This window comes from Drosophila miranda, chromosome XL, assembly GCF_003369915.1.
Source record: "Drosophila miranda strain MSH22 chromosome XL, D.miranda_PacBio2.1, whole genome shotgun sequence".
Lineage (NCBI taxonomy): Eukaryota > Metazoa > Arthropoda > Insecta > Diptera > Drosophilidae > Drosophila > Drosophila miranda.
The window spans coordinates 1,814,659-1,842,655 of NC_046673.1; the positions used below are offsets into that span (position 1 = coordinate 1,814,659).

Consider the following 27,997-nt stretch of genomic DNA (forward strand, 5'->3'; position numbering starts at 1 on the left):
AAACTGGAACTTGGAAGCTCTGCCAAGATCAAGGAGCTGCCTCGGCGCCTGCTGCTTCCCCCCCAAGCAACCTCGCCCAACCGCCAACCAACCACCCTGTGGAAATGGAAATCCACCCCTTAGCCGTTGCCCTGGTGAAACCCCCCATCTGTCGTGTGCTGACCAGAGCAGCCGACAGGGAAACCAACCGAAGCGAACCGAAGCGAGGCAAGGTTGGGTCAGAGTCAGAGGCAGAGTGAGAGCCAGGATGTTGCCTGGCAACCTTGTTGCATTGGATGGATGGCCTGGCCTAAACAAAGGCGTCGTTGGCGGCAAGAAGAAGAGGCAGCCTAGGGAAAACCACAACAAATGACAGTGAGGAAAATGCAAATTGAATCGAAGGCAGCAGCACCGCGTACACAGGTCAAGTCGTGGTCAACCGTTGCCAGCATATAGCCCAGGAATGTCCTTCAAGGATGTGCGCGGTGAGTTTAAGAACGCCCTTTGCAGCCAATACCAATACCGTTACCGTACCAATTCCCCTTCGCTTTTGCAATTATGTAGATCTCGGAGAGCAGCTGAAGCTGCTGGGCTTTCCACGGGTCTTTCCGCTCCAGTCGCTGGCCAACCAGCACGGAAGCCTGGCCAGCTTCCACATCGTGTCCGAGCTGATCCAGTGGCTGGCGGGGCTTATGGAGCCCGGAACCGTGCTCTCCGGCGGGGTGGAAACGGAGGAGCAGCGCGTGCTGCTAGTTCGCTCGGCCACGGAGTTCTTTGTGACCAAGTCGGCCATCCGGCTGAATCCCCGCAAGCTGTACGCCGCAGCCGCAGTCACTGCCAGCGAGCTACAGAAGATCACGCGCCTGCTCATTGCGCCCAGCCAAACGGAGGCGGAGCGCGAGGAGGAGGAGCGCGACCAGTACCGCAGCCTCAACCAGGTGGACATCGGGGACAAGATGGAGGAGCTGCGCCGGGCTCGCGAGCTCTCCTCAGACCTCACCCAGCGGGGAGCCGCCCTCTACGACCTGCTGTCCAAGGAGCTGCTGCACAAGGAGTCCCGCCAGACCCAGGCCCAGCGGCCCATGGAGCTGCTCAGTGTGGAGCGAACACTCAAGAACGCCACCCAGGCCAGCCAGCTCAAGTTGCAGTCGAGCCGGGCCCAGCTGGAGGCGGCCCGCGTCGAGCTGAACGCTCTAAGCTCGAAGCTGCAGCGAAAGCGGGCCGAGCTGGAGCGGACCAAGCAGCGGCTGGAGGCGCTGCAGAAGATCCGACCCGCGCACATGGCCGAGTTCGAGGAGTGCGAGAAGGAGCTGCAGATGCTGTTCCAGCGCTATTTCCTCCGGTTGCACGTCCGCGACGCCCTGCGCTCCCAGCTCGAGGCACGCACCAAGCGGACCACGCCCATCGCCTCGCCCATACTGCAGAAACCCGCTGAGAGCTCGATGCCCTTCATACCCGAGGGCCTCATCGAAGACGACGACGATGATGAGGACGACGATCTCGACGGAGATGACGACGAAGATATGGGCGTAGGTGTTGGAGGTGGAGTAGGAGGCGGAGTTGGTGTCGGCTCCGCTGTGGAGATGGTGGTGAATGGCAGAAGTTTGTTTGGCCTGGACGCCGAGATACCAGATATACGCGACGAGGACCAGCTGATGCGGCAGGACGTCTTGAACTCCGGCCAGGGAAAGCGTCCCGGAACGGCCACCTCCCGCCTGAGACCCACCACGGGACGCAGTCGCAAGGGCACAGGAGCCGGCGCCAGCGCCAGCGCAGGTGGAGGTCGCGGTGGAGGTGGACGAGCAGCCAGGGCCGCTCACAACGGACGCAATGTGCCGCCCGGGAGCAGCATCCTCAACTCGCGGGACGATGACAGTAGCTTCGGCAGTTCCGACAGCGAGTTGGACGTGGGCGAGATTATGGGCATGAGTGGCATTGGCGCCGGTGCGGGGGGCATCAGCATGGCCATGGGAACTGGCGACGATGACTGTAAGTGGCTGCAGTCGCGGTGTGAACACCTCATTAATGGCTTCTCTCTCCTTCCCAGTTGATCTGAACTCGATTGATGACATCAGCATTTCGAAGCTGACGGGCGAACTGCCGCTGCGTCCGAAGACGGCCAACAAGGCGGAGCACCACAGCGACGAGGATTTTTAGATCCAGCTGTAGTCCGGGCTATTTTTCTAATAATTGTATGCCGGGGTATCTGTATACAGGCAAAACTAGTTGCATTCTATGCTCGAAATTGTATACCTATATTCTTGCTCAGAAGCGAGTCATGTCCATCCGTCTGTCAGTCTGTATTATTCGGTAATATTGCGTACTTAAGCATTGTCTATGGATCCACAAAATTCTGTAGACTCTGTAGTATTACATTCCTCCCTCAGAATGTTGTTTTCTGGATTCGTGGGGAGTGCAGAGTTAATAAATATGATTACCGAGCATCCTACATACATGTGTATTTACGTAGTAGAATGCTCCGTCTATAACGTTAGCGTTTTCACTGGTTTATGTATAACTTTATTTATCGCTTTATACACATACATACCTACATATGTATATAAGAATAAGTGCTTAAGGCTAATACGAATATGTACTCGTAACGAGAGAGGGTTAAGGAAATCCAAACGAAAACTTTTATGGGTGCGGAAGGCTCCTAGGCCTGACCACCAAAAAACTACATATATATGTACAAAGATGGGGGAGGGGAGGATCGGGGTATGGTTCCCCTCACATCATCACATCGCGACAGACAATCTTCGTCTTGGAGGAGGCACGCTGACCCCCGTACAGATCCGAGGATGCTGACGAGGAGTAATCGATGTGACTGCCGGCCTGTGACTGCTCCTGGCGGGCCAGGAAACTATCAGCTATGGCCCGATCCAGGCCCGTGTACTGAAAGTTGGGGGCTCCGTCAAGGACATCTGCCTCGGACTTGCGGCGCTGACGGCGACTGGCATCCGATTTGCCTGCCCGGCGGCGTCTGCGCTGACCATTCAGCTCGGCTGACTTGGTGCTCTTGTGGGTGCGGTAAGTGCCGCTGAGGCTGGCCGGGTGAGCGTAGATCACGGAACCAGGTCCAGGTCGCATGTAGGGCAGCGTCATACCTCTATAATGCGGCGGCAGTGGAGGCACTGGAAGGAGCAGCCCTGCTCCGGCGCCAGGTGGGGGTGGGGGCAGGCGTGTCGGTGGCGGCGGGGCCAGCTGAAACGAACAAGCAAGGGGAACAGTTAACCAAAGGCAGATTTTGAGTTATCGAAGCAGCAACTTACTCCACTTCCTGCGGCGGAGGGAATCAGCATTATAGGACGGGAGGGAGGCGTCAGCTTGCGCACCGAAGGTGGCGGCAGGCTGCCCATCTGCGTGGCATACATCCACATGGCCGCCAGCTTCTCGGTGTTAGCCTGCAGGGAGATGTATGTACATGAATAAGAATTCAAAACGGTCAAGGGAGACTGCTGCTACTCTCACCTTTTCACTGCCATTTAGGGACATGGCCTTGATGTACTGATCCACCTTCTGTTGATCCAGGGCTATGCCCGAGGCCTTCGACTTAATGATGACGTCACGTAGCTCACTGTGCTCCGATCTGCAATTCAACATAAATAAAATTTAAATTTCTTAAGTCTGAATTGACTTTGACGTTGACGTCGAAATTTGACATTGTCGCTGTCAAAATTTTACGTTGTCGCCATTTTATTTCCACAGGAATGGACAGCATCACTAGTATCGCTGGTTCCAGTTAGTGGTTCTCTAAGCAATATGCATATGTGGGTTTTTATATCTTAATCCTACAGATAAGGAGCATTCAAAATTAGATTGATCAAATATAACACCAAGGAATGCTTATTGATGTACTAACTGGTGCATTTTATAGTCATTTGGGAGACATAGGTTCAACTGGTTCATTGTTGCCTGCCCTGGTAAGTAACGATAGCGATAACAGTTTTAACATCTACATATGTACAATTAAAACTGTTTGCACATGCATTATCATACATTTATTTGTTTATTAACGCTGTTGACATAAACATTTGTTAATTTGGGTAGTTAAAATATTGTATTTATCTAAATGCAACACCGTGCTTACATCTCAAAATCTTGGTCATTTACCGCACTGCCAGACAACGGTCACACTGTCGTGCTAATCGATTTATTTTTACTGGGCAAAAAGGAAAATAGCAAAATAACTCGGACTTGTCACCGATTATAAGAGCCGTTCCACTGCATGTAGGTTGTGTCGTGTAGCGGGACCCGCGTCCACTTCAGCCCCCCAACGCGCTGACACACTTATCTAATTCCCAGCTGTGTGAAAACCAGCAAAAACAACGCAAGCTCGCCACGTCAGTGGGAGTGAGCGAGAACGCAACTGAAACATAGGCCAGGGGCAGACAAGGAGGAGGAGTAGGAAAGGAGAGCCTGTAATCAGCAGAACACACAAAGGGAAGCCGCTTCCACCCGCCCACGTCCCCTTCTGTCCATCCACCGTCTGGGCCATCCACCATCATGTTCAGCAACTTCAAAGAGCGCTTCATGACGGCACTGGCGCCCGATCTTCCCCCGCTGCCGAGCAACGACCGCAGCGACCACCACCATCGGCGGTTCGGGGGCCAGCAGATGCCGGACAAGTTCCCGTACGCCCGGCCCCCGTTCCTGCAGCTGCTTACCGCGGACGAACTGCGCGCCTCGGCGGACCACAATGTGCGGCCCATTATCGTGCCGAGGGACATCAATCTGCTGCCGTGGGGCACTGGCTACGCCGAGTGCGTCAACTCGGGTAAGTCCGAGTGGAACGAGGACCAGGGCGCCTTCTGCCGGTGAGTCACGAGCATCGAAAGACTCGAAAGTGTGTGAGTCATTGACCTAAATCCCATTGCTTCCATTGATCCCATTTGCAGGCAAGTGCTGTCCGATCCGGAACACAAGCATCCCGATCTACCATACACGTACTTTGGCATCTTCGATGGCCATGCCGGGTATGGGGCCGCCCTGGCTGCCTCCCATCAATTCCACCACATTCTGCACGAGACGTTGGTGGACTGCATCGAGTTGCTGCTGCCCCGGGACACGGATACCGGCGAGAACGGGCGGCTCAATCCGACATTCCCGCACCCCATTTACTTTCAGCGGCGTGTGTCCAAGGACGAGCTGATCATCGGCGCCTTGGAGAGCGCCTTCTTCAGCATGGATTCACTGATAGCCCAGGACAGCAATCGGTACCGCGATGCGGGTGGATGCACCGCCTGCGTTTCGCTCTTTATCGACGGAAAGATGTACGTGGCCAATGCTGGTGACAGTCGGGCCGTGCTCTGCCAGCGCCGGGCCAATCAGCCGACCGAGCCGAAGGACAGTTCTGTGATCGAGCCGGATCCGCTGGAGGCGAGCTGCTATCCAGTGCCCTTCTCGGCGGACCACACGCCGGAGACGGAGCGCGAGCGGCTGCTCAATGTGGCTAGGCTGAAGCCGCACCTGATGGCCAATCATTATGTGGCCATGGAGTACGCAAAGCGGCCGCACATCAAGGACATGGGCCAGCGCATTCTCTGCCGCCAGGGCACCATGAAAGGCTGGACCTACAAGACGCTAACTCGCGACGATCTCCGCATGCCCGTGGTCAACGGGGAGGGAAAGAGGAGCCGGCTCCTGGGTACGCTGGGCGTCTCCCGCGGCTTTGGAGACCACGAGCTGCTGGCCATCAACACGGGCATCCAGATCAAGCCATTCCTCACCCCCCATCCAGAGGTGCGTCAGCGCGATCTCACCCAGGTGGTCAGCATCCCGGACGAGCACAATCAAGACGGCGACTACGGTGTGCTCGTGATGGCCACCGACGGCCTCTGGGACGTGTCCGAGAACGAGGCCGTCTCCCGCACCGTCTTCCAAACGCTCTCCAAATACCCGACCGAGAAGCATCGCTACACCATGGTCGCCCAGGAGCTGGTGGCCCGTGCCCGTGGCAAGATAAACGACTCCGGCCACTGGCGGCTCGCAGACAGCAAGGCGGCAGCCACCGTCGACGATATCTCGGTGATTGTCATCCCCGTCTATCAGTATTACAAGGAGCACATTGAATGGACGCAGAACTACACGCGCGACCTAGAGAAGCGCCGTCGCAGAGCCCAGGCCAACATGGCCCAAGAGGCCCAGGAAGGCAATTTGCTTAATGGGGTCATTGCTGAGGAAGCCCATGTCGTGGAGGAGGAGGAGGACGGCGAAGTGGTGGTCCTCGAGGCCAAGGCCCAGATACAGTCAGAGCCGTTGCAGCTACCGCATGCAGAGGCTGAGGAAGTTCTGGTGGTCGAGATAAGTACATCGCCTGAACAATCAGAGTCCCGGGAGAGCGCACCCTCCACGGGCACGGCCACAGCTACGGCGGGTGAGCTATTAACCCAGATCTCAGTCCCTTTGAACCCTTTCTCACAATAGTGCCTGTGACTTTCTCTCTGCAGATGAAGAAGCTTCTGTCACGGCACCCGCCTCGCAGAGGGACAGCGCCACAGTAGCGCAACAGCAGCAGGCAGAGCCTTCACAGCAGCAGCAACGCAGTCGCAAAGGCAACAAGGGCAAGCATTAAAGCGAATGCACCAGGATATATATATATATATTTTGCGTCATACATATATATACACACACACACACACAGCAATATTCAAATGGAGACGATATGGAAACAGCGACAGATGCAGTGGCAGTGGCTGTGGCAGCTGGCAGCGGCAGTTTGGAGATACGTCTACTACTAGTATATTTTTTTACACTCCATAAAAAGGCATATTTAGAACATTCAAGTTTATACATAATTTGCTTATGTACAAGATCGGACAGGAGAGCGGGTAACTTCGTTGCATTGTACAATAATTTTCTGTAACTAAATGTATTTGTGTCTGTTAAAAAACACCTAGAACGGTGGAAATTAATTCAATTCAATTAAATCAAAAGTCAATGAATCCAATTGAAAAGAAAAGCAAAAAACAAACCAGAAATTAGTTAGTATTATAAGCTGCGTAATAACAATAATATAAATATATATACATAAAAAAAAACACGATAAATTCAAAAAAAGAGAAAGCTATTTTGAAACAGAGCAAATCAATGTGCGAGGGGGTTTTGGGGACAAAAGGGAAAGATAATTCCTGAGAAAATAGTAGATGCGAATGTTCCGTGCCCGGAAACCTTGGCAAGATGCTGGGGCTTGCATTTCACTTTGCTTTATTTTATGGGTAAATAAATAAATGTTCAAGAAACCAAAGATTAGCTGAGATGAAATGGAGCACATGATATGATATTGCCAAGACAAACAATCCACTGGATCCCATGTAGCATGTATGCATCAGTCAACCCCTTATCTTAATTGATAAGAAAACACCAGCGATAAGATGTTCAACACACATACATATGTACAGCTAATACATACATATGTATATGACATGGCTATTAAATTCCCAATCATAGTAGATACTCGAATTAATGGGCGCTTGCACCAGCACCAGCACAGCTTGCTCAGCGCTCACTGATGGATGGCTTACGATATATGTATGATGCGTTGCACTGCTTATAGCTTATATCGAATTGATGATCATCGGCACTATCGCATGACATCACATCATCCATCAATGAGCGTTGAGCAAGTTGTGCTCTTTCATTCCTTATAATATCAAAAACAGGGAACTGATCCTTTAGTGCCAGATCAAAACAATTCAGAACTTTGAATTTTTATTGGTTTTCGCTTTTCAAATATTTTTTTTGTGAATTTTTTTTCTTCTTGTTTTTGTGTTTATGAATCAACTTTACAATAATTTAGAATCGTTCGATTTCGATTTCGATTACAATAAAACGATTTTGCTCACTTTATAGTTGTCAATAATTTCTTTGGGTTTTGGTACAGTACATGTATGTAGTTCTGGAAGCTGTAAAAATCTACTAAGAAAATATATGTATGTATGTAGCATCCATATATATAAACATATACATGTATAGTATGTACTTGTGCTTGCATATGTATGTATGTATGTATTTTGGGTGCATGGCTTTAGTAGTAGAAGTTCCGTCGATGTCCAGGTCGAGATAAAGGCCAGAGGGTTCAAGGGTTCAGTGGAGTTGTTCGTGGAGTCTAGGATGTGTAATCATGTGTGTGGCTTCTCTGAGAGCAACGAGAGTCCACTGGGACAACACATATGTACCTACGTCTGTACATATGTCCCATTTAGTTTTCTTTCATTCTGGAGCTCTCTGTCTCTGTCTCTGTCTCTATCTCTGTCTCTGTCTCTGTCTCTTTCATTGTTTACTGTCCCTGTCTAATTTGTGTGTGCACAGCATTTTATAACAAACCGTTAGTAATTTATGATTCTCATTATCATCATTATCATCATCATCATCGAAATCTTTATTTTCAGTATCCCATCATATCTTCCTGTTTCAGCATCCGTCAGCATTATAGCTTTATCTCTAGTCGGACTTTTATCTTCCGCCTATCCAGTCTACCTACCCAGTAATCCCTATAGCTATGTGTGTACTATATGTATCTGGATGTTCCTCCGTCTCGTCCTAGTTCCTGTATCCCCCCTACTTCAGCTAGCTAATGTCCGTCCTACCATCCTACCTATTCCATTCTTATGGAGGGACACTGATGCTACCCATGGATGGCCTTTGCTCTAAAAATTTGTCAAGTTTAACTAATATTTTCTATGGTGGTGTATATGCAATTATTGTTATTTGTTAGCAGTAAGTTCAGTGGTGGCACAGCGCATAAAATTTCATTAAAACATGCACACATATAGCTAAAGTAAGCCCAAGTCCTGGAATCGGATTAGAATTCGACCGCATTAGGTCTTTATACACAATTTTTTGTTGTCTTGGAAAACAAGTACTATATGTACTATACTATAAACTACAACAATAGATACTGTATATGCGTGTATATTTCTTGTGTATCCATTCTGCTGGATACGATACGATACTTGAGTGGAAACAGATGGTATGCATGTATCATATGCATGTATTTATGTATCTATTTACTTATGTATGTGTGAAAAGCACATACATAGAACCATTCCCTAAATTGTATTTTATTTGCAGTTGGGTTTTGGGTTTGGGGCCAGATAAAAGATAAAGTTCCCTCTGCTGGGACTTGGTTCTTCCTCTAATCTCAACCAGATCTAGGAAGATCATTCCTCAGCATCGTTCGCTTGTGTACAGTGCGTTGCAGGCGTTGCAGGACACCAAAATCGCAGGAAGACGACAATAACTATTGACTACAGAGACTGCAGTGCGTTTTAGAAATGCAACGCATTCGGAAAGGATTTGATTAGAGTTCAATCTGAGGAGTGCAAGTTCGTAGCTTATATGGCTATATATGTATGTATATAGGTAATGCAATCGAACGACAAACAGACAGCTGTACTCGTATGAGTACATTTAATTTATACATATGTAATGAATAATGGAATCAGCTACGCTACCAATGGGTCAAGACCCCGTCTTGATCAAGTTTAATTCAGCTAGCGTATGGCGTATTCTGATCTTGAATAATGCATGCCAATCACAATCATAGTTATCATTCACTTACGCAATGGATTCTAGCCTAGATTCAGCCTAGCATTATGTATGTATGTATGTACATTCAGCAAACAAAAAAGATTCTGTCCTCCAGCTGAAACATATCGATTAGCTATGTATATCGATTCTGATCAAAGTCAGCAGTGTCAAGTGTCAAGTAGAAGTAGGACCCATAAATATTGGCTCCACACGAACTCAAGTACTTATTGAATAGATTCAGCCAGCCGGGACCACCCTGGCTGCTCCCTCGCCTCGTTGCGTTCTCACAGAGTCAGCTAAGACTGTCAGACCGTCTTAACTGAGGGGAGTCTCCTGCTCTCCCCCTAGCTAACTGATCTACATACGTTAATAATTAATAAACATTTTAGCCACTGAATCTGAATCTGAATATAGTTCTGAGCTGACCCACTGAAACGCACGCACTCTGTATGTGGTTCGGCTTTATATAGTAGACAGGTAGGTATATATATTGTATGTACATATACCATGGTATGTATAATCTCGCTTGTATAGCATGTTGTACCGTATATGTTGTAGTTTTTTGTAGGTCTTTGTGCGAAATTGACATTCCAAGTAGAATTATTTTGAGGCAACGGCAACACATTTGCTTTTGCTGCTCTTTTTGTGAAGGCTTGTTTGGCTTTAAAACGATTTGTACCGCATACATATGTAATGTTTTTGCTTTTGTTGTTGTTGTTTTGCTAGACTTTGTTGCACAATTTTTTAATTATTATTATTAAGAATAATATGTAGAAAAAGGTTTGGGGGTGTCCAGCCTTTTCTTTTGCATTTCACAAATGTTTCTCGTGATTAATTTTTTGTTTCGTTTTAATTAATTATTTAAACAACAATAACACGGTGATGTTGGAAAATTTAGCTACGATTAATTTAGTTAAAAATATTTCTTCATTTCTTAGGCTTCTGTGTGTGTGTGTGTGTGTGCGGGCTGGTGGGTGGATGTGGGTGTGTGGAAATGTGTTTGGGGAAGGAAGAAGGGAGGCGCAGTGCTACAGTCAGGCAGGGGCTAGGTCTATAGATCCGATCCCCACCACACCACGCACAGCACACACTCACACGCAGGCGTACATTCGATTTACAGGGATTCGTAATATAAATAGCTTTATATATATACATATATATATATATATATATATATATATAGTGGTATATGGATGTACTTTAAGAAGCCGTTGGCACAGCAGTTGACACCTTCTTCCGACTTTTCCGTTCGTGATCCGTTCCGTTCCGTTCCTTTCCTTTCTTTGTTTTAGTTTTTATATATTAAATAAATAATTAACACTTTTAGTCAAATACTTTCGAGTTTCTGTCTGATCCGCCCGCCTGTCCAGACCCCAATCTAGACCAGCCGCAGCTTGGCACTGCGACAACGCTGACGGGGATTTATAGCATGTCCTCGGGCATGGCCATACCCATGCCCATGCCCATTCCCATTCCCATTCCCATTTCCATTCTCGTTCCCATTTATGTTCCCATTCCTGTTGAGGTGGCGACGACGCCACTTGTCCAGGCGACGGGGAAATGCACAGAAATGGATCAAAATACTATAGATGGTGGAGACTAATCGAATTAGCTGCCTCTTGGCCTGGCGTCGTGGGCACCATAATGCGGCCCAGGATTAGGAATGAAGATTGGCCCGGTCCTTGGCCCGCCTTTTGGCCAGCATCGACAGCTCCACGGGTCCCACGTTGGCCGCCTGCGGAATGGCAATCGCCCGGAATGTGGCGTCCACCGCACCGCGCAGGGCCATCGAGATGTGGTTCTGCTGCTGTTGCTGCGCCCCCAGCGACAGTTGTGGCAGCGCCGAGGTGTACTCCGTCAGCTCAACACTGCCGGCAAACTGATCCCGCACCCAGCTGTGCTCAAGGATCTGCGCCACAGTCGGCCGGTTTTCGGGCACTATGTGGAGCATCTGGCGGAGAAGCTCCTTTACCGGAGCACTGATCAGCGCCCAGCGGCTGCTGCTGAAGTCGATGTGGCCGGAGCCGATCCTTTTGAGGATCACCTCGGGCGAGTCGTTGGGCGTGCTGGCGAAGGGCGTTCGTCCTGAGAGCATGATGTAGAGCAGCACTCCCAGCGACCAGATGTCGCACGCCAGGTCGTAGCCCTGCCGCTTCAGCACCTCAGGGGCCACAAAGTTGGCCGTGTAGCACGGCGTCATCAGCAGACCGTTGTCCGCCCGCAGCTGCTTGGCGAAGCCTAAGAGGAAGAACAGATCAACAGTTTGGTCCATGCTTAGTCCGGCGACCATCCCTGAAGATGGCTCACTCACCTAGATCGCACAGCTTGAGCGTCTCCGGGGTCTGGCGCATGCTGGCGTAGATCATGTTCGAGGGCTTGAGGTCACGATGGACGACCCCGTGCTCGTGGAGATAGGCCACCGCCGAGGCGATGGTCCGCAGCACGGCGCTGGCCTCGCTCTCGCACATCTGGCCCACGGCCAGGATGCGGTCGAGCAGCTCCCCGCCCTTAAGCAGCTCCATTACCAGATACGCGGAGCTCGCGTCCTCGTACACCGAGTAGAGCGTGACGATGTTCGGGTGGTTGCCGTACCGCAGCATGATCTCCACCTCCTCCCAGCAGTCGGCAGAGGTGGAGGCGGCAGAGGCGGCGGCCACCGCCGCCTTCTCGATGACCTTCACCGCGTAGTGCTTCTTCGAGGCGCGGTGCTCGCACAGGCGGCACACGGAGAAGGTGCCGCGCCCCAGCTCTTGCAGCAGGTTGTACTCCGCATGGAAGTTGCCCGGCAGCACGCCCGGCAGACTGCGCGGCGCTGCTCCCGTGGTCATGGTGGTGGTCAGGGAGGAGGAGGAGTTGGCACTCGTCAGCGTTCCCACCGAGCCCATCGCCGCGGCGGTGGCCGTGACGGTGTGCAGGGGACTGGCGCTGCTTGAACAGTTCTGGGAGGTAGGAGTTCCGTGAGCCTCCAGCAGCACGGGCGCCACGAAGCTGAATCCCCGGAAGATCTCGTGGGCCGAGGCCGATATGGGGCCGCCGGGGGAGTCGCGGGGAGACTTTGACGTGTACTCCACATCGAAGTAGAAGGCGTCATCCCGGCTGACGGCGGGAATGAACGGCGGGCGCACCTGCTTCCTCTCCAGCCGCACCCAATCGATTGTCGCAAAGAAGCAATGTGCCTTGATGTCCAGGATGCCCTGGGAGCCGGCGCCCAGCCGGTTCTGGGGATTGCGCTTGAAGAGCGCGCGCAGCAGGGACTGCGCCTCCGGGGACAGGTTCTCGGGCATGCCGAGTTTCGAGCGCAGGATCTGGTTCATGGTCTCCTGTCGCGTTTGGCCGTGGAAGGGCAGATTTCCCGTCAGCATCTCGTACATGAGGACGCCAAAGGACCACCAGTCGGCGGCAAAGTCGTGCCCCTTGCGGTTGACAATCTCCGGGGCCATGTACTCCACCGTGCCGCAGAAGCTGTACGTCTTCGAGCCGTCCAGGGGCTGCTTGGAGAGCCCGAAGTCGGTGAGGGCAATGTGGCCGTGCTCGTCCAGCAGGATGTTCTCGGGCTTGAGGTCGCGGTAGATGATGCCCAGCGTGTGCAGGTGGTTCATGGCCAGGGCCAGCTCGGCCAAATAGAACTTGACGTCCTCCTCGGTGAACATAACCTCCTTGGATAGCCGCGTGAAGAGGTCGCCGCCGCGCAGAAAGTCCAGGATCAGGTAGAGCTTTCCGGGCGTCTGGAAGGCGTAGTGCAGACGCACGATGAAGGCGTGCCCCACATCGGCTAGGATCTTGCGCTCGTTGGTGCTGCGCACGCGATCCTTGACCTTCAGCGTGGCCTTCTTCAGCACCTTCATCGCGTACAGGGTGCCCGCATCCTTGCCAATTATCTTGCGCACGAGGAACACCTTACCGAAGCTACCCTCGCCCAGCACGCGCAGCAGCTCGAACTGCGAGGGATCCGCCTTGTCGTGCCCCTCCTTAACCACCTCGCGCAGCTCGAACTCGTTCTCGCACTCCCCGCCGCTACCCGATGCCCCCCCATACGAGTGCTCCGAGTCGCTTAGTTCCATTTGCTCCGGCGGGGGGCATAGCGTTCGATCCGCATGCGAAGAGTCCTCTGCTGCTTTCCCTGTCTCCTTCTCTGTCTCTCTCGTGGCAGGGGCCTCCTGTTCTCCTAGTCCTCCTCTAGCTTCGTTTGCTGCAGCTCCTCCTCCGCCTCCTTTTGCTCCTGGCGTTGGGGTTGTGGGTGAGATGTGGTGCTGCTCGAGGGCCGCTTGGAGCGCCGACTGCTGCACCTGTTGCAGCTGTTGGCGTCGCTGCGATGACGTCACTGTCGTCACGGGCCCGCTCTCCTCGTCGGTGGGCGTGTGCTCCATGGGAGTAACCGCCAGACTGCTGCACCCGGAGGAGGTAATCTGCATGCGCTGTCGCAGCTGCAGCCCCATCCCTGCGACGCCACCGCTGCCATTGCCGCTGGGGCTGCCAGCCTGTGACGCCTGTGCATTGTCCAGTGGGGGTGCTGCTACTGCTACATTGTTATTGGGCTGCTGCTGCAACTGCTGCTGCTGCTGTCGAATATCCTTGTTGGAGTCAGCCAGTGGCATGACTGTCGCTGACGCTGCCCTACTGGCTTTCAATTCTGCAGACACGTTCGCTGGCGTCTTGAGGCCTTTTTCTCCGACTTTCGCTTTTTCCTTTTGGCCGACAGAAATACTATATATGTATGTATTTTCTTTCTTGTATCGTTCAAGTGTTTTTTTTTTGCCTAAAGTTTTTTTTTGTATTTTATTACTTCCGTTGCGTTTGCGGCGACGACAGCGACGACTTTTCAAGTGGGAGCAGCATTAGGCGGACACTCACACAAACACACCGAGAGGGAAAGAGAGATAGATGGAGAAAAGGGGTGGGAGGGGAGAGAGAGAGAGGTGGAGGTGGAGGAAGCGTAGGCGCGAGCTCTGCCCACTGCTCGCGTCTCTGCTGACTGCTCTGCTGGTGCTTTTTTTTTTTTTGCTTTTCTCCACGCAATTTAACTGGAAATGTTCTTAGTTTTGTTGCTTTTTCTTGGCGCTTGTTGTTTGCTCTTTCATGTGGCTGCTGTTGTGGTGTTTTTCGTTTCAGTGCGGGTTCTTATCACTATTATTTACACATTAAGCGATTTATCTAATATTTTTCCTATACAACTATGCTTTAGCGATGAGCGATGAACGATAGTCGCATACCTGTTACTTGGCACGATTATTTTTTCGTTGCCAGTCACGAGTTGGGGGCCACTCTTCGTATGAAATTAATTCATGGCTTCCTTGTTGCATGTATCTAGATATACCCAGATATAAACTATTTTCAAGCAAAACAATAGTTGCAAGCATGCAATATTTTTACTTGCACTTTCACCTCACTTTTACCATTTCAGTCACAGCTGCCCATCCCTATGGCAATCGCTCACTAGCGCCCTCTAGAGCTGCACGCGCGCTGGCAGCCGCCGATAAGTGAAGCTATCGATTTCTTGCCGCGCAAGCTCAAGTTCAAATCTTAGTGCAGAATAAAACTCTACTTACTTGGTGCAAATCTGCAGCGCACAGCGATAGACTGACACAATGCTGACCACAAAGTGCAAAAACAAGGTGAATATCAAGCCACAGGCAGCGGAAACTTCACTGTTGGCACTCATCAGGTCAAACTGTGGGGTAAATAATGGAGTTACATTCACTTTTGTGCAACATGCAACGAATTGGGACTGTCGCACTCACCTGCTCCCCCTTCTGCTCGGCCATGCGGTTGAGGTCACGCGACAGGCCCACGCCTGAAATGGCCAGCGCCAGCGTGCTACTGGCAATGCAGACCAGGCTAAGGGCCAGGAAGGCCGTTTGCGTCTTGCGCATGCTGACCACGCCCAGGGATCCGGTGACGGCCGCGATCAGGCCCGTCCAGACGCCGCAGCCAGCCATCGACAAGGCCGACTCGCGCACGATCAGCAGCGAGCCGAGCGCCACCAGAGAGATGGCCAAGACAAGCTGCAGCGTTCCGAGCACGATCTGGAGCGGGAACGCCGAGCAGCACTCGTTGCTGGCCCGTCGCTTGCGGCGCGCCTTCGCCGAGAGAGTGGAGCTGGCTCCATCTGCGCTGCCCCCATCGCTACCGGCGGAACCCCCCTTGTACTTGATGAACTCCGGGGGGCAGCGCTGCTTCTTGCTGATACGCGAGTCGATGGTGTTGTTGGCAGCGCTCTTCGCGTTCAGAGTCCCCGCCTGACCCGGATGGCGCGTGGCCATTGCCTCCTCCAGCTGTTGCTTAAACTCCTGGTGCGAGATGAGCTTTGGTTTGTTGGTCTCGTCCAGGGTCTGGCTGCTGGTCTTGCCCTTGGCCTTGGCCTCGTCCAGGTCCATAGCAGCGGCGAGCAGGGAGGCCGCCGTCAGTTTCAGTGGCGGTGGCTTCTGGTCGTAGACGGGACTCGAATAGATGTGACTCTGGGCATCCTGGCGTGCCTGCTCCTGCAGCTGCATCTCCTCCTCCTCGTGCTGCTGCTGCTGCTGCTGCTGCTGTTCCTGTTGACGCTGGTCTCGCTGCAGGATCCCAATCTGTGAGTTGGTCAGGCTGCCGCCTGGGCCCATATTGGTGGTGTTGGTGCTCTGTTCGATGGTGCAGGTGGCCACCTGCAGCAGCTCCTCCCGGTTCAGGCTGCGGTCCACGATGGTGTCCATGCTGCCAGTGGTCGAGTCGTGCGAGTCTATGGTGCGGGCCGGCGAGGTCGAGTGACGGCCATTGAAATCACCTCCCAGCACTGCTGTTCCTGCTCCTGCTCCTGCTCCTGCTCCTCCGTTCATCTGGTGGCTGCTTGTCTCTGTCATATCTGGTGCAGTAATGTGCTCTCTAATGATGATGACGAGGATGTCACTGGTTCATTGACAAACTGCGGGGATGGGAGGAGGGGGGGAGAACAAAATGATGCGTTGATTTAAGTTGATTTCTCATATAAGTGCAGGATTGGATTGTATAATATAAGAGTATAAGAGTACACAGTGTGTACTTAGGTGCAGTATTGGCTACTACTGGGTGACTGGCGTAGGCGTGGTCCATGACCCGCCTCCCAGAGGTATAACCGATAATACATTCGTTTTTGCAATAGTTGATACCGTTCCCCCGTTGGGACTTTGTTGCTCTTCAAAACCCAGTAAGGTATTTATTATGCGACATATGGTAGGTGTTGTATGTACATACGATATATTTTTTATTTCCGCTTTTGTCCATTCATGGCCCAAGACTAGCTTGCCCAGCGGCAATGCTGGCCACAGCAGGTTCGTTGCCAAAGTCTTTTGTTTTTGGCTCGAACACTTTGGAAAGGCGTTCGCTCACTGATCGGAGCGAATCGGATCGAATCGGATCTGATGGATTGCTTGCCCCACTGATTGCTCCCTTTATTGATCTACAGTGAGCCACAAAATTGTCGCATGATTGCGGCACAAATCTGCCAAAAGTGGTTCTGGCAGTACCCTCCTTTCCCCCGGTATTTGGGGTTGTCTTCCCGCACTGTGAGTGCTCCACTGCCTTGACATTTGCCCGCCTCTAGCTGGCTGTCATTGTTCTGAGCAGAGCGGACGGGACCGGATCGGACCGGACCGGTTCGCACTTGGCTGCCAATTAAGAAAAAGATACCCGAAACAGATACCCGAAATCGAAAGCCAAAACAAAACCAAACAGGCTCCCAGCACAGCCGCTCTTCTAGCCACTTGAGGTGGGGTCGTGTGCTGGGTCGTGTGGCTGGCGTTCGCTGCTTTCGCTGTTGCCTCGGACACGATACCGATACCGATTGGAGGCAAGTCATGGCGTCATGGAGGCGTGGCATTTGAAATGGCAAATCGATAGTGGCAAGTGGCAGTAGTATATTGTATATTGTACCGACAATACATATGTAAATACATATCTAGTAAATATTCACATTTTTCTATATTGTAGGTTTAGAGTACTTGGGCACAATTGGGCAATGAAGTTCGAAAACAATTAATAAATTAATTACACTGTGCCGCAAAATGAAGGAACTTTTGAATGCAACGGGACGAAAACGAGGTTGTAGGCCTGGGCTGTGTAGATCTTATGATCATCGCTAGAACCTGCAATAGATCCCCAAAACCCTTCAGCGCCGCAAACTATTGATAAGTAGAATGCATGATGCATAAAAGAGTGTATGACCTTTCATGACTATGCCTATACCTATACCTATACCTATGCCTATACCTATACCTATACCTATACCTATACCTATACCTATACCTATACCTATACCTATACCTATACCTATACCTATACCTATACCTATACCTATATCTATACCTATACCTATACCTATACCTATACCTATGCCTATGCCTATACCTATACCTATACCTGATTCTGTAAATTTGAAACATTTGAAAGGTTTATTTTTGCTTCTATGATATGATCCTTATGATTTTCCCTTCGCTCTTTCCTTCGCGTTTCCTTAATAGGGCCTTCGCAGGGACGTCTGCTTGGATACCGGAATGGATACACCGAGAATCATCCATCACCGATTGTCGGAAGATTTTCGGAGGGTTTTGTAGGTATTTCCATAGATTATGTCAACGTGTACGTATAATTTTCATTGAATATTTATTTTTGAGACAAATTTATTATAGACCTTTTAATATTTAATATTCTAGGAAATCTGAGAGCCGTTTTAGCTAAACATTAGGCATTTGACTGTATATTTTTGTGTAGTTTAATTCAACGAGGAGTATGAAACATTTAAAACCACTAGAAAGACCTTCAACTGAAACAGACGCAAAATGTGCGCCAAGCAAGGAAAGTATTCGCAATAAAATATAATAAAATGCCATAAAATATGATAGAACATATGTACATGCAATCTGTATATACATACATACATATGTATGCATCTTCCATTGGGAATGCACTGCAAATGCCTCCGGTTGGTATTTGTATGGTATTTGATGACTCTGAAGCCTGCAAAACCGAACTGGGTCACAGACAATCGAGTGTTTTTTGCATAGACCAAAACCGAATGGAAATCATGCCAGAAAGCCGCAAAGCCAGAAAGCCAGAAAGCCAGAAAGCCACAAAGCTTTTGCTGGTGTCTTTTTTTGGGCCATTGCCGACTGAGGGCCAGCTCTGGAAAGTTGGTATTTAGTAGTTTTCTGTTTCTTTCTAGCTGCTGATACGTCCCGTAGCACCGCACCGCACAAAGCTTTCCACTGTCCCATGTCCGGCTGCTCATTTGTGGCACTTTTCATTTTCATTTTCAGTTACATTTTCATTTTCATTTTGAGTGCTGCTGTTGTCGGTTGTCGCCTTGACGGCAATTAGGCATAATTGGCCATACACACAGAGGCAGGCACACAGGTGGCCACAGCCACAGCCACAGCCACAACCACAGACACTCGAGCACTTGAGCACTCGCTCTTCAATTAGCATAGGAAAAACGGTTGGCCGGGGCGACGACTGTGACTGGCGCCGATTTAGGGATCAGCCTCCAGCCTCCAGTCTCCAGTTTCCAGTTTCCAGTCCCTCTGTCTGCCAGAAGCCGCCAAAGCGCCGCCATAGCGTCTTTCCTTTGGAGGAACCCTTGTTGTGACCTCTTTAGGCCCACAAATGTGGAAGCAGTTGAGCGTTATTTCTTGATCACCATCGATATAGCCATGTCTGTCTGTCCGTTCGTCCGATGAGGGCCTAGATCTCAGAGACTATAAGTTTTCAAATCTGGGGCATCCACCATTTAAAAGATATGAGAAAACCAATGCTCGTATCTACCAGATTGCCGAACTGCGATCAGATCGGATCATTGTTGTATAAGCAGAATGAACAAATCAATTTGCAGTGGCTACGCTACCCCTTCCACATGCTTACTCTCTCTCTCTGTCTCTCTCTCTCTCTCTCTCTCTCTCTCTCTCTCTCTCAACCACTCTTTCTCGTGCAGTGTGCGCCCTCTGGCGACGGAGAGCGAGCTCTGTTGTTGTGTTATCAGCGGGTGCTATTGTGGGAAGAGAGAGACAGATGTAGCGGTGGTTCCTCTCTTCCTATTTATGTTGTTCCCATCTCCTGTGACAAGGGAGGAAGCCTGCCGTGAACCTTCTACATAAGGTATTCCAAAGTGTGGCTGCTCGCCTTCCGCCTCTTGTTTCGGATCTTTCTCAAGGGAAAAGCCAAATATGAAAATGCATCCATCGAAAAGCAACGACAACAGCAACCGCGAGTGAGCGGAGATGACGTCCATTGAGAGGGAAGCACAGGTGCGAGAATCGGGGGGAAGTTTGTACAGGTTTGGCAGGGACTGGCCACCTTTCTCTCTCTCTCTCTCTGGCTGCCCAACCAGTGCAGCTAAAACTGTGCTCCAACACTTTCACTTGGCTCCCTTGATTCGTGTTTTCGGTCCCCAATTGATCGACGAACCCGCCAACAGCTTTTGCCCAACTATTTTTTAATTTTTTAATTTACGCCTCACCATAGACATAGATATAGGATTTCCTCATACTATCATCGATTGGGTTGGGGTCTGGCTCTGTCTTTTCCAGCGGAACCGAAGACCAGACCCAAACTAAAACTACACTTTTTCGAAATGTTTTACACTTGGTGTCGGTTGCCGGTGGCATGCGCCATGGATGGATGTGGACGTGGACGTGTGGCATTGGGCATTGGGCAATCCCAGCAATTTGATTTGCTAATTATTTGCCGACTGCATTCGCGCTTGGGTTTAGGTTTGGGCACGCCCCCTTGCAATGTGGGCCCCCCATCACTTATCGGGAAATTTGTAAATTATTTATTTTGATCAAAGTTATGACAGCCTCTCAGCCAAATAGGGAATGGATTGGAGTGGAGTGGAGTGGAGTGGAATGTGTGTTGGCTTAAATTATGCATTGAGGCAGGCAGATAGTTTTGTGAGCCAGCTGCGACGACAGCCGCGCGCATTGGCTCTTTGGCAATTAAGTGTAATTTCTTGGGGCTCGAAAACGGATTCAAATTGCACAACAGCAACAGTATGGTGGCCCATTTTCTTGGCTCCCAGTGGCCAGTGCCAGTGCTGGGCCAGAGCTAGCGCTGCGAAATCGAGAGAGAAAGGTTTCGACCAGAACAGACGCGGGAGAATTGGTTCCATCCAGCATTGGAATCATATCGGCGAGACTCGAGTCCAGCATCAATTGTGCCTCATCACGCACAAGACATGCATTTTGCGTTTGCATTCTCGAACATTCTCCATTGAATTTTTCGCAAGTGTGTCCTTAAATTAGCGACTTTTAAAACATTAAAAGTCAGTAAGCAGAAGTCAACAAGAAAGTTGATTCTGATAAAAGTATCTACAAAAATATCACGGAAAATTGGCACAATTAGCTGTATAGTTAATAACTTTTACTACACCCAAATTAATTGATTGATTATTTAATTAATAGCTGGGAAAATTAGCGCTCAATATTTCGTTTATTAATGCGGAAAAATGTTAAGAAGATAGTAAGCTCCAAATTCGCAGAACTTCGAAATATATGTAGGGCCACCCAAAACTATTCAAGAAGAATAATTTAATACAAATAAAATACGAATAAAATTAATTCAATTAAAATTAAAATAGCTATCGTATGATTCTTGTTTTAGAAAAACGTATTTTTCAAACTATCTGTTTTCGGGTACTTTTCAACTATGATTTACTTATGAAATACTTCTTTGAGTCTTTCTAAACATAAATTTAATTTATTTAAACTTTTCTAAGATAAAAAAATTATGCTAAAAATTAAATATAAAGTCGACAAATATGCACTGGCAGCAAAGTTCCACTAAGAAAAATGTATTGTACCGCGTCTAAATATCGTAGCGCCATGTACTCTTGCCGTCTACATTTTGGCTAGCATTTTGGCCGAGAATTATTATTCTAAAACTGACGCCCAGTGTGTTTATCGGTTGCAGAAGAATAGTTCCCGGAGCAGTGGGAGAGCAAGGACTTGCCCTATCTATGCGGATCTATACCATAAAGATCCAATTGTGCGTTGAGCAAGGACGATCATACTGCGATGGTTAATCAAGTCTCTAAGGAGCTCAATAGGTAATCTGCACCTAAGGCAAAGAGATACTACGTGTAGGATCAATAGATCAATGGAGATGTGTAGTAGAGATCATGGATGGATATCTCGGGGCAAACAGTTCCACAACAAGGAATATGGAGGTCGGCAGCGACCTCACACGGGCCACTTGACGGTGCAGTAATTGCATCGCCTCATGAAAGATGCAATCATTGCAGGTCAACGTCCAAGAATAAATACCTACAAAGGTATTCCTCACGCAAGACTCGGACGCACAAAATTTAAGCGAATGAGCACAAAAGGAACGAGTGAGCATCCTATCGAATCCTATCGCATCACACAATGATTCGAGTAACTCGAATGCCCTTCGGGCATGGCATTTCTTTCGTTCTGTTTTGCGCACTCCTCTTTTCCCCACTCAATTATTGGTCTTAAGATTCATCTTCCAAATGGGACACACAGCGAATATAAATGAAATTGAGTGTAAGTAATTATCTGCCATTACCCACCTACCACCTACCTACTCCCCTTTTATAGAACTCTTGAAAGACCCAATCGAGTTGCATAATGCGCCAGCAGCAATGCAGCTGCCACCAGCAACAGAAACAGCAACAGCAACAGGTGGTCTCTCGTGGCTTGGCTCTTGTATTTCGGGGCAAACGGAGAAAAACAAATGTTTGTGGCATGTGAAAACTCCCACAACATTGACTGACTGTGTGACTAACCGCCTAACTGACTAATTGACTAATTGACTGATTGACTGCCTGACTGCCTGCCTGCCTGACTCCGAGGAGACGAGGACGAGGAGCCCGGACAAAGACATGAGATCAGGGGCAGTGGCTGAAGATGCAGTTTCTTAGGATGATCATGTGCCAGTAGATAATGACGATGATGTTGCTTGACTGACAGTGTTTCCTGCTGCCCACGCAATAGTCGGTGTTGTTTCTGTTGTTTCTGTTGTTTCTGCTGTTCCTGATATTATATGATTAGATGTGATGCATGTTGACGTCGTCGTCTGAAGCTCAGGTAATTAAAGCCCCGCTTGCCGTGACAGACGAAGCAAATTAAAATATCAAAAGAGCACGTGCAACAGCAACAAATAACTGTGAAATGTGACACTGCAACAACTTGCAACACTTGAGTTGCTATTGTATAGCGGCTAATGTTGCATCATCCTCATCACCATCACCATCATCATCATGGGCCGGCAAGCAGCAGGCAGCGCCATCAACACACACTCTTCAGAACCAACCAAAGGGAAATACCCCCAGAGAGGGGGTATCCCCCTCCACCCGCCAGGAATGCCAGGGGTGTGACTTGACAATTCACTTGACAACTGTTTCAGTAAATTGCGCTCCATTTGCCAATAGGAGCAAGAACACCGGCATCCAGCAACTAACGAAAAGAACTGTTCGGCGTAGAACTGTCTGTCTGTCTGTCTATATCTGTCCAGGGGTCTATGGGTCTATGGGGATATGGGGCTTGGGAATCAAAAAGTTCCACAGAGGAACTGTTTGGGCTAGTTCGGTGCCTAGGCCCTAAAAGTCTGTGGTATATACATGTATATACTATGGTGTATTGTAGCCATTATTCGACTTACAGATTCCCTATCCTTCTCTCGTTTTGCGTAACACTTTTTGATCTATTAGGTATCACTTGGTCGGGTTCACGTTCACGTCCACCTGCTCTCTCTCGGGCTCTTTAAAGTCGGTGGCGGGGAGGTCTTGTCGGGCCGCCCCGACCTGGGTTGAAGCTAATTTTATGCAGGCATTTGAACAGACAAATGAATTGGAATGAGAATGGTTATTGTACGGTCATGGGCCTGGGGGCTGGCGGCTGGCGGCTGGCGACTGGCGGCGGGGGTCAGCTCTGATGATGATGGTTGCAGGCTGAAGTCAAAGCCAGACGGGGGCCAACACACATGCATTTGCCTTTGGAATGCATTTGGAATGCAGTCAAAGGTTGAAATGTCAAAGTCTGTTTCGTGGTTTAGACTCGAATGTACAAAGGTGCATACATACATATGTAAGTATGTATCTCCCACGACCGCAGACACGTCTCCCTCCGGCCCAGTGACAGTTTTGCATTGTCTGCCTTGTGCGGGGATCGTTTTCTTTTCTTCTCATGCTTTGGTGTTGGCCAACAATGGGTTAAGAGCAGCCTCCAAAAATGTGATCAGCCGCCTGCAATAGATTCGGCTTTGGTTCGCTTTTTCCCCTCGATTTTTGTTTGCTTTGCTTCGCTGTGGAATTTAGTATCTGGCTGTTAATTTTTGGCCCCGCCCCCGTCGCCCATGGCATTTTGTGTTTATTTTTGGGATTTCTTGGGCCGGCAGGCAATGGCTCTGGCAATGACAATCTGTGCTGTGCTGTGGACCTCGACGCTCGTGTGGCGACGGCTACTATTATTATTTTTGTTGATTAAAACGCCAGCGAAAAATATTCCACAGATCATCAGATCTTCCACAGCTTTTCTTCTAATTTCGGCGTAGCCTCGTGGACGGGCTAAGCTTTCAGCGATAATTAATTGAAAATTCCATGGGCCAATCATTTGGTTATTTCGATTGACAGTCCAAACCGGATCCATGTGGTCCAGCGTCCATGGCGGGCCTCCCCAAGTGATCCAAGGGCATGTGCCTCCCATCGCCCATTAAGTCAAGGCAGATCATGATCATGGCGCAATATCGGCTAAACAGGGAGTCGAGCTCCACGACCACTGCTGATCAATGATCCTTTAAAAACTTTAAAGCTTTGATAGATCTTTGGAGATCCACGATACCCGACTATCATGGAAATCGGATCGTTTACAGTAGCTTCAGAAGGTCTCTTCTAAGAACAGATCATCTATCGTGGAGTGATATTCGATTAAAACTAAGGAGTGATCTCCCCATAGATTTGATCAAGTTTTCCATGTTTGTGCACTTTTTTAGTCAGCTGAAGATCTGATTTGCAGATTAAGTTTCCTGTCAAATCATACGACCCGCTCCATATAATTATTGTACATATGTATGTATATGTATGTACGTACGTACATCGCATAGGAGTAACCACTCGCTTAACATTCAGAGCCCCGTGCCCGCCCCTCCCCGTCTGCCCAATCTGGTCGAACAACAAACATTGCACGCATTCGCACTCGCACTCGCATTCGCATTGCCAGGTCTCCCCTGGCCGTTCGGCAATCCGCGTTCCTCGATCTCTGTACGTACAATTAAGGCGGCAAGGTCGTCGCCGTCGCCGTCGCCGTCGCTGTTGTCGTTGTCGTTGAAATTAACATTTGAAATGACTTCATACCAAAATAATTGCACGCTGCCTAAGACAAACGAACGCAAAGAGAGCAGGCTCTGTGGCGATCGATGGAGTGTGGAGGGGAATGGATTGGATCGGAGTTGATTGGAGTGGTACGGTGTGATGTGGTATGGCTTGGTGTGGCTTGGTTCGGTGTGGGGACCTGGGGGAAGCGAAAGAGTAGCTTACGCACTTCGAAAACGAGTGCAACGCACGCCGGTCCGGTGGTGGTGGCAACAACTAACTGCTCGTAGTTGGCCGGCCAACAGCTAACCGGCCAGTTTATGCTTATAAGTTTTGGCTTATGAAACGGCAGGCCACAAATCTCAGGCGCAATCAAAACGAAACCAATCCAAACAAAATCGGAAAACTGGAAGCCGAACCGTGGGATACCCTATTGATTCGATCCGACCGATTCCGAGCTTAAGGCGAGCCCAGATCATTCGGAAACATATCATTCATTCAGTTCTGCACATCAGCCCATGGACGGATGAACGAAAGGATGGGCATGGAAGGAGCATTACACATGTACATACATTTGTATACTCTCTGGGCTCTTTGGTGGTCAGCCCTCTTTTGGTCAGGGTATTCGAAATTGATGCTGGCCCAAGCACTTGCCCAATTCCGAGGAAATGAAGTTTGGAGCCGGAGTTCGGCATATCATTAGATGGAACTGGCGTTGGCTGGGATTGGGATTGGGATTGGGATTGGGATTGGGCTTGTTGCGGAGTGCTGCGGTGCTGCGGTGCTGCGGGGGAAAGCGTCTACGTCTGCGTTTTGTTCCCCCTTTCACTTTCAATTAGCCAGTGGGCAGCAGTTTCTCACTCTGTCTCTCATTTTGTGTGTGTGTGTGTGTGTGTGTGTGTGTGTGTGTGTGTGTGTGTGTGTACACATGTATTTGTGTATCTTTTTTGGCCTGCTTGCAATTTTCTTGTTTTCGTTTCGCATTGATTATTATTGTTTATAATATGCGCGCTTCAAGGAAAAACTTTCGCTGCATGCAACACATTTGGTGCGGCTGTGGCTGTGGCTGTAGCTGTGGCTGCGGCTGCGGCTGCACTTCCTGCAATTATCGCATAAATACGAGTACTCGTAGTATTGTAGTACGCGTGTGCGTGTGCCCCCCGTCGTGTGGAGCTGACTTGGACTTATGCAACCCATCGAGGGAATCAAACATCCAAAAATGTATGCAACTCAATTATGCAAAATGTGTGTGCAAATTCCAATCGAAAATGGGCGTCAAATGGGGCTGAGGAAACCGCAGTGCCTGCAAATGAAGAAAACCTCCAAAGCGCAAATCAAGTATTTCCCAACAGCCGATTAGGGCTTACGAGTATGTTAGGTCTCGAATATTGCAAAGGAGAGGATACAGAATGTGGTTCAGGTATAGCAGGGATAACGAGTTCAGAAACAATATATTCAGCTGGGGTCAATACCTATTGGCGAGTAAACGCCCAAGTTATGTTCAAGCAAAAGCGTGTACATACATGTATGTATGTAGGTGCTAACTGCGGATGGTACAACATATCGATGCATACTATTTTGGAACTCCCTTGATTTCCCTTCGAAAACCCAGCTCTTGGGGCAGGGCATCGTTTCTGGCAACACTGCGCGACAGTGCTGACCAAATAGCTCATTGAGTGCTTCAGGTCTGAGGGCAAAGTCGTTAAAAAGTCCACAAAACTAAAAAACTAAAAGTACAAAACTTGTACTTGCAAATACTTTCCATTTTTGTCCATTTGCCTGCAAGTCCAGCTCCACGGAAATGTATCTACCATGTATACAGGTATCTTTGTATCCATGTTTTGTGGGTAATTGTACGAGTATTTCTTGGCGGTTCAAATACAAATAGAAATAGAAACAATTGGCAAGATTTTTACAAAGCAAACTTTGCTTGGCGCAAATTCGACTGGAATTTTGGGGTCGGGGCCTCGCGACGCTTTGGGGTTTTCTGCGGATGGATGGCGATAAGGGAGGGCAGGAGCAAATGAGACAGTGCCAGCTCTCGGCTTTTCTTTATCGTTTGATAACAGATATATGTACATATGTGTTATTTTTCAATACAGAATACCTGAAACGATGATAACATATACAGGAGATTATCAGTTGATTGATCAATGATCATGGGATTGGCGAGGAATGGGATTTTGTAAGTTTTGAAATACTGTTGGTTTGCAGCTGGATGAAGGTCCCAAATCAAGAATACAAGTATTACCTGATCACAACATGTTTTTCTATTCTCCTGACACTTAAATTGGTTTTGAGGGTTTTTTCTAACGAACAGTTTTCAAGAGAATGCAAGGCAAAAACGTTCAATTATTTTGAGAGGCAGCGTAAAAGAGCCACAGAAAAATAAAATTAAATTGTGACTTTAAAGATTGGTAAATCGGCCATTTGAACACTTCGGGAGGATTGCAGGCAGTAAATGATCTAGATACATTTGCCCAGGGATGATAAGGATGCAGGACTAGCACAGAAAGGGAGCAACAAACTCATCCACCGGCTAAGCACCGGAGGATTGGGGATTGGGGATTGGAGATGGGAAAGACTCTGCGCTGCACGTGCTTAACAGTGTCATTATTTTTTTTTTCAATTTATGACTATAGTTTTCCTCTCCTTTCGCACTCCTACTCCACCACTGCCTCTCTTTCCTCTTATTTTTTGTAGCATCGTTTTAAAACTTACGCTAATTGAAGCGGCGTCTCTGGCCTTTGTTTTATGTTATTGTCTATTTATCAACGATTTTCTCCTGCGGTTGCTGCTTCTGTTGTTGCTGCTGTTGATGCTGTTGCTGTTGCTGTTGCTATTGCTGTTGCTGGTGTTTGCCGGCAGCCTGCTGCGTGCAATTAACATTCAACAAATTCCATTTCACTCTAACTCACACACACAAAAAAAGAGTCGCAAACTCACACACGTGCCACAGAAACACACACCTCACACAGGTGCACGATATTGGTGGATTGGATGCTGCGACGCGACGATCAATGAAAGCCGAAGAGCGATACAGCAAACAACAAAAATTGTATTTCGGTGGGTAGCCGAAAAACGAGAGACGAAGACGAAACGAGCGAAACGATCCACATCCACTCACAGTACCGTTAGCCGTTTGTAGGAGAGCTCTCTGCTTGCGTTGCGGCCGCTTGGCGCTTTCGTTGCTGACTGAGCAAGCGCGGCTTC

At 49.2% G+C, this 27,997-nt stretch overlaps 4 protein-coding genes and 1 long non-coding RNA gene across 7 annotated transcripts; 3 read left to right on the plus strand and 2 right to left on the minus strand.

The window, feature by feature from the left end:
- The first annotated feature begins 12 nt into the window (after positions 1-12).
- Positions 13-2,487, plus strand: LOC108151043 (clusterin-associated protein 1). Its single transcript, XM_017279419.2, has 3 exons — positions 13-464; positions 544-1,968; positions 2,027-2,487. Exons 1-3 carry the CDS (start codon positions 443-445, stop codon positions 2,134-2,136), a joined length of 1,557 nt encoding a protein of 518 aa, XP_017134908.1. The 5' UTR covers positions 13-442; the 3' UTR covers positions 2,137-2,487.
- On the minus strand, positions 2,484-27,997 carry LOC108159474. Its single transcript, XM_017292802.2, has 6 exons — positions 27,506-27,997; positions 15,249-16,408; positions 15,057-15,178; positions 3,451-3,568; positions 3,252-3,383; positions 2,484-3,183 (listed from the first exon to the last, which is right to left on the minus strand). The coding sequence occupies exons 2-6, from the start codon at positions 16,344-16,346 to the stop codon at positions 2,710-2,712; spliced, it is 1,944 nt and encodes a 647-aa protein (XP_017148291.1). The 5' UTR covers positions 16,347-16,408; positions 27,506-27,997; the 3' UTR covers positions 2,484-2,709.
- On the plus strand, positions 3,637-18,341 carry LOC117186168. Its single transcript, XR_004471294.1, has 3 exons — positions 3,637-3,902; positions 17,982-18,099; positions 18,174-18,341. It is a non-coding gene; the product is annotated as an uncharacterized LOC117186168 (long non-coding RNA).
- LOC108159486 (protein phosphatase 1H) lies at positions 4,091-6,805 on the plus strand. Of its 3 annotated transcripts, none has more exons than XM_033386401.1 (4): positions 4,091-4,213; positions 4,285-4,796; positions 4,878-6,355; positions 6,429-6,805. In XM_033386401.1, the coding sequence occupies exons 2-4, from the start codon at positions 4,486-4,488 to the stop codon at positions 6,551-6,553; spliced, it is 1,914 nt and encodes a 637-aa protein (XP_033242292.1). In that variant the 5' UTR covers positions 4,091-4,213; positions 4,285-4,485; the 3' UTR covers positions 6,554-6,805. The 3 variants fall into 3 exon arrangements, with proteins under 3 accessions (XP_033242292.1, XP_017148311.1, XP_033242283.1); XM_017292822.2 differs by having other exon boundaries at positions 4,091-4,209; XM_033386392.1 differs by having other exon boundaries at positions 4,091-4,796.
- Positions 7,831-14,714, minus strand: LOC108159467 (ribosomal protein S6 kinase 2 beta). Its single transcript, XM_017292789.2, has 2 exons — positions 11,822-14,714; positions 7,831-11,748 (listed from the first exon to the last, which is right to left on the minus strand). Exons 1-2 carry the CDS (start codon positions 14,103-14,105, stop codon positions 11,168-11,170), a joined length of 2,865 nt encoding a protein of 954 aa, XP_017148278.1. The 5' UTR covers positions 14,106-14,714; the 3' UTR covers positions 7,831-11,167.